Source organism: Strix uralensis, chromosome 2, assembly GCF_047716275.1.
Source record: "Strix uralensis isolate ZFMK-TIS-50842 chromosome 2, bStrUra1, whole genome shotgun sequence".
Lineage (NCBI taxonomy): Eukaryota > Metazoa > Chordata > Aves > Strigiformes > Strigidae > Strix > Strix uralensis.
Window position 1 is genome coordinate 116,107,872 of NC_133973.1, and position 5,679 is coordinate 116,113,550.

General features: G+C 51.5%; 1 protein-coding gene across 5 annotated transcripts in view; it reads right to left on the reverse strand.

Annotated features, from left to right (window-relative positions):
* Positions 1-1,832, reverse strand: part of NUP58 (nucleoporin 58) — a 37,403-nt gene extending 35,571 nt beyond the window's left edge. For 3 of the 5 annotated variants that reach the window (XM_074859971.1, XM_074859969.1, XM_074859970.1), the window contains exon 1: positions 1,254-1,831. In XM_074859971.1, coding sequence (XP_074716072.1) covers positions 1,254-1,366 — 113 coding nt within the window. In that variant the 5' untranslated portion in view covers positions 1,367-1,831. Of the gene's footprint in view, positions 1-1,253 lie in introns of all 5 variants that reach the window. The other 2 variants (XM_074859972.1, XM_074859968.1) reach the window with 2 other exon arrangements.
* Positions 1,833-5,679: the final 3,847 nt, after the last annotated feature.

Consider the following 5,679-nt stretch of genomic DNA (forward strand, 5'->3'; position numbering starts at 1 on the left):
CTGTATGGGTAAAAAAAAAAACCCAACCAAAACCAAAGCAGCACAGGTAACATAAGAATGTCATCAATCTGTCATGACCACAAAACCAAGAGTATTAGAAGAGACTCAGAAAACTTGTTCACTCTCATACAGGCTTCCAAAAAGCAATACTGCCATTTAATCCAGAGCTACTCTAAGATCCAAATGCTCTGTTCCCTTCCCCTCACAGTGCTAATTCCTAACAATTCTAACAGATAAGTATATTCAAATGTATCTGCTTCAGGTGAAGTTCCCTTGAGTAGCTCACCCTGCCCATTTAGCTTACATTACAGCAATCAATTTTGCCTGATCGGATTTGGGAAAAACTCCTATACAAAGCTCCGCTTACAAGAGCCCTAACCTTCAGAGGCATAACGGCAAGCAGGTCAGGAAAAAACTCCAAACATCTGCTAGTACAGTTGTGTAAAGAAAAATAAAAAGGGAAAAAAAACCCAGTAACGAAGACCTACCTATTATTCTGAGAAACCTAAATACTAATGCCTGCTCTATGTCACATGCACATCAAAGTACAAAGTTCTCACTCCAAGACACTATACATCAAATAGCAAGGTTATCTGTGTCAGAAAAGATAAGGTTGCAACCCAATTTCAAAAAAAAAAGTCATATTTGAACATTAAACATTTGCGCTTTGACATCAATGAGTTCCACTCCACACACTCAAGCTCTGGCTGACTGCCGAAACCTACATATGCATGTGATTCACATTACGTGTTCAGAACATTAGCGATAACCGCGAAGGGAGACACCCTGCTACGACAAAGCCAAAATAAAGCAAAATTAGAAGAGCACTTCCCTTTGTTATTAGTTGAATAAAGTGATCCCTACGTCTAAGTTTACGAAGCGGACCGGGAGGCAGATGAGACACGAAGGGCACCCCCAGCCCCTACGCGCCGAGGCAGACATGGTGAAACCGGTTCATCCGTGCCCCAAGGGCCTTTTCGGCCCAGAGTGCCCGAGCTCCGGGCCCCTCCGGGGCCAGCAGGAGAGACACCGAGACATGCAGCCCGGGGTCTGCGCTTCCTCCCCGACACCCCAGCACTCACACACACAAACACGCGTACCGCCCCAGCCCAGGCCAGGCCCGCGGAGCGACGGCGGCCTCGGCGGCGGGCCGGGCCGGGCCGCAGGGCTCGGCAGCCCCAGGCCGCGGGAGTCAGGGGGCGGGGGCCTGCGGGCAAGGCCGAGCGGAGCGGGGCAGAGGGACGCCACGTTACCTCGGCGTGGCTCCGAAGGAAAAAACCCCGCCCCCGCCTCCTCCTCCCGCCCCGGCGGCGGCGGCCGCCGCGGAGCCCAGGGTCCCCGCGCCGAAGGAGAAGGCCGCAGACATGGCGGCAGCGGCGGGAACGGCCGGAGAGAGGAGCTGGCAGACAGTAGCGAGCCCCAGCGGCGGGGGCCGGTGGCGGCCTCCTCAGAGTCGGCGGCAACAGCCGCCTCAGCGCCGCATCGCGTCCGGCGCCAACTTCGAACCCAGCGGCGACTGCGAGCGTGCGGACACCAGCCACGCTCCCTCCGCGCGCCCGCCGCAATGCACCACGGGACAGCACCGCCACTGCGCCGCCCACCGCCCCTTAAAGCGACAGCACCGTGAGGGGCGGCGGCGGGTGCCGCCCCCTCGGGCCGGTGGTGCAAACGGCCGAGGGTGTCCCGCTCTGGAGGGGCCCAGGCACCCCGGAGCCTCGGTGTGAAAGACGGAAGCACCCGCGGCAGAAGACCGGGGGAGGCCGCAGCCCCCACGGGCACACAAAGCCCAGTGGCTTTTCCGATACTGCCCGCGCCAGGTGCCACTGCCGCCGACAGCCGGGTGAGGCCGAAGCGGGCTGTGGGCCTGGGCACAGCCCTCACAAAGGAGGCAAAGATAAAGGAGATCCCTTCTCGACAAGACACCCGGCAGGAGCCAGCCTCCCCCCGAAGCCCTGCCCCTAGTCGAGTGCTGACCCGGCAGCCCTTCTGAAGGCTTTGGGGTGCCCTCTCGGTTGGTCCTGAAACCTGCATCGCTACCGCCGCCAGGGGGGCTCCCCACCGCTGTTGACGGGTGGACAGGACAGGCCGTGATACCTCAAAGGTTACCTCCAGGCAGCGGGAAATCAGCTCAAATTCCAACTCAAGTCCCATGAAAACTCCAAACCCCACTTAATTTCAGGCTGAACCTGGGCTCACAGCCAGCACAACCGCACGTGGTTCTCATCTGCCTCTCCAAGGTGATACAGAGAAATGATTACTTGTTTTAAGAACTACTTACTTATTTACTTATAGAAAGCTGCTTAGCAACTTATTTACTTACTTATAGCAAGTTATAGTATTACCTATAGTATTTTTTAATATTGTAAGAATCCTGCTTGCCCAGACTGTTCTGTGGAATTTTACCAAGGACTACTGTGTGCATCAAAACGAAGCAGTTTACTGTGAAAATCTACCAAGAACTGCAGTGTTCAGCAAAATATCATGTTTTTGTCCTTGAGGAACAGGTGTGCTCTAGCTAATTGGGTCTTGGTAATGAGTAACAATAGCCATATACGGATGGTAGAAGTTTCATTGGTTCCCTTAAATGAGATAGGATGAGTAAACCGGCTGAAAAACATTTTTGTTGTTCAAGAAATTGGCCAAGAGAATCTGCGCATGCTCCGGGGAAAAAACAAGGTGAGAAAGACTATGAGCCTTCCTCCCAAAGACCCCTGAAGACGCCCCCCAGGAGGCGATGTGCAGATGCAAAGATAACATAAACTGCTGACACCAGCCTTTCGCACTAACCCAGCCTTGCTCATGCATATGTATATTTGTATTAGGTAATCCAATGAATATGTATATCCACACTCTATAAATTTTTTGTAAAATGTGCTGTTGGTGTGCAAACTTTGTGGAGAAATCCCATTGCACCCCGGTTGGAGTAAACATACCTGCTTTATAACTCTATTCGAGTTGTAGAGTCTGTTTCTGCAAATCAAAGGACCCATTGATTTTTAACACCGTTGTACAAACTACAGCACCTGAATGTCACAAACTCAATTACTAATAACTTCCCATGTGTTCTGCACAAATTACCACTTATGTTTTCCCTGCCAGGCTGCACTTCACACGTGTATGCCACACAGTGCTGTGTGAAGCTGTGTAAACGGTTCCATCCCTGCCCCATCTGGTCGCTGGATCGTGATGTGTCTCTCCTATAAAACCAGGGAACTGTAGGAAGCCACTGCTGAAACATGGGGGAGTTTCTCAGAGTATCCTACACACCGTGTTTGCTCAGGAAAAGGCATCACTAGACTTTTCCTTTACATTTACCTGATAGTCTAGATGAATCATAGTGCTATGAAAGGTTTTATACAATTACCTCCACAGTTTCTCAAAGCATCCGAAACAATGCAAAACCCTGTGTTCTGCTGCTGAGTGCTGTGACTGATGAAGACTAGAGATGGCAGACAGATACTATTTACTGAAAAGATCTTTGAGATTATTTATGGGTGACTGGATTGCTGTCCTTTAAACAAGGCAGAGCTTCAGGAATACAGTTAAATGTAATTTGTGATGTTTAAGTCTGTGTTTACTTACATATTGCATGCACATGCCTATCTTTGAGCATCTTAAAAAAATGAAAGCCCCCAAACTGTGAAATGTAAAATAGCACATAAGAGTGATTTCTATAGTGTCATTTGTCAACAAATTATTCTGATCTGACAGGCCATGAAGTGACAAGATATAATGGCATAACAGGAAAAGGGGACTTGTCAAGGAAGGAGTGATGCCTTCGTAGTATGATTTTAATGACTCATGACAGTCTATGAATGTCACCACTCAAAAACTTTTTAAGATCATGAAGTCTGTATGTTAGTAAAAGAGGTTAATTTTGTTTAAAAACTGTCCTACTGAACTGTTTCTAATTTAGATGATAATCATGAAAACAGCAAGACTTACATAGCCCATTCTGCAACCTTTGAGCTAAGTTTTATCACATCTCTTAGCTAGCGTACAGCACATGCAAGATTTTTGTGCACCAGCACCCACACAACTACAACATGGATGAGTCACTGCACTGTGCAGCTTGTTACTTTGTTCCTGTACAGCCTAAAACTCTAACCCCTACCAACACACTTTTACCAGTTCTTACTTCAGTAAGGCCTTTGATGCTGTCTCCCATAAGATTGCCACAGAGAAGCTGTTGGTGTACGGACTGGATGAGCAGTGAGGTGGATTGAAACCTGTCTGAACAGCTGGGCCTACAGGGAGGAGATCAGTGGCACAAAGTCTATTTGGAGGCCAGTGACTAGCGGTGCACCCTGGGGGTCATTGCTGGGTCCAGTCCTCTTTAACATCTTCACTAACGACCTGGATGATGGGGCAGAGTGTATCCTCAGCACATTTGCTGATGACACCAAACTGGGAGGAGTGGTCGATATGCCAGGGGGTCGTGCTGCCATCAAGAGGGACCTTGACAGGCAGGAGAAACAGGCTGACAGGAACCTCATGAAGTTCAATAAGGAGAAGTGCAAAGTCCTGCACCTGGGGAGGAACAACCCCAGGCACCAACATATGCTGGGGGCCACCCAGCAAGAAAACAGCTTTGCAGAAAATGACCTGGGGGTCTTGGTGGACACCAAGTTGAACATGAGCCAGCACTGGGCCCTTGCTGCAAAGAAGGTGAATGGTGTCCTGGGCTGCATTAGGCAAAGTACTGCCAGCAAGTTGAGGGAGGTGATCCTTCCCCTCTACTCTGCACTGGTGAGGCCACACCTTTGCATACTTGACTGGAGTGCCTCTCCTGTGAGGAAATGCTGAGAGAGCTGTGACTGTTCAGCCTAGAGAAGGCTCAGGGGGATCTTATCAATATATATAAATACCTGAAAGGAGGATGCAAAGAGGATGGAGTCAGGCTCTTGTCAGTGGTGCCCAGTGACAGGACCAGAGGCAATGGGCACAAACTGAAACATGGGAGGTTCCCTCTGAATGTCAGCACTTTTTCCCTGTGGTGGTGCTGGCACTGGCACTGGTTGCTGCTAGAGGCTGTGGAGTCTCCCTCCTTGGATAGGCAAAAGCTGTCTGGACACGGTCCTGCGCAACCCGCTTTAGGTGGCCGTGCTTGAGCAGGGGGGTTGGACTAGATGACCTCCAGAGGTCTCTTACAACCTCAACCAACCACTCTGTGATTCTGTGATATTACAGAAAAAAGGACCATCTTCCAGGAACTTCCTCATTCACTCTAAAAGACTGAAACTCTCCATGGCATGGACAGAGGCCTAGGTAACTAGGGAATGGCTCTTGTTTTCCACAAACCTACTGTCACCCCACCGTGGTGCCCAGGACTGCTCTCTCCCCAGGGCCTGCTGCCAGGCGAGGTCTCACGGCCAGCACTGAGAGCTCCCAGCACAGCAACCGCAGCCCCTTCCTCTCCCCGAATCTCACAGAGAATACCTGGGGCACAGCGGGACACAGCGTGGCCCGGTCCCTCCCCCGCCTGCACCCGGTGCCCACCGCCGCGACTCGACGCTTCCCGCCGCCCCTCAGCCATTCCCGCCTCGGCCATGGCGCCGCCTCAACTGCGTGTGTACGCGCCCGACCGCGCATGCGCGTTGCTCGCAGCGCGGCGGCGGAGTAGTGTTCTCCGCCCGCCGCGCGGGGGCGCTGCAGGGAGGCAGCCCAGCTTGGCCCTGC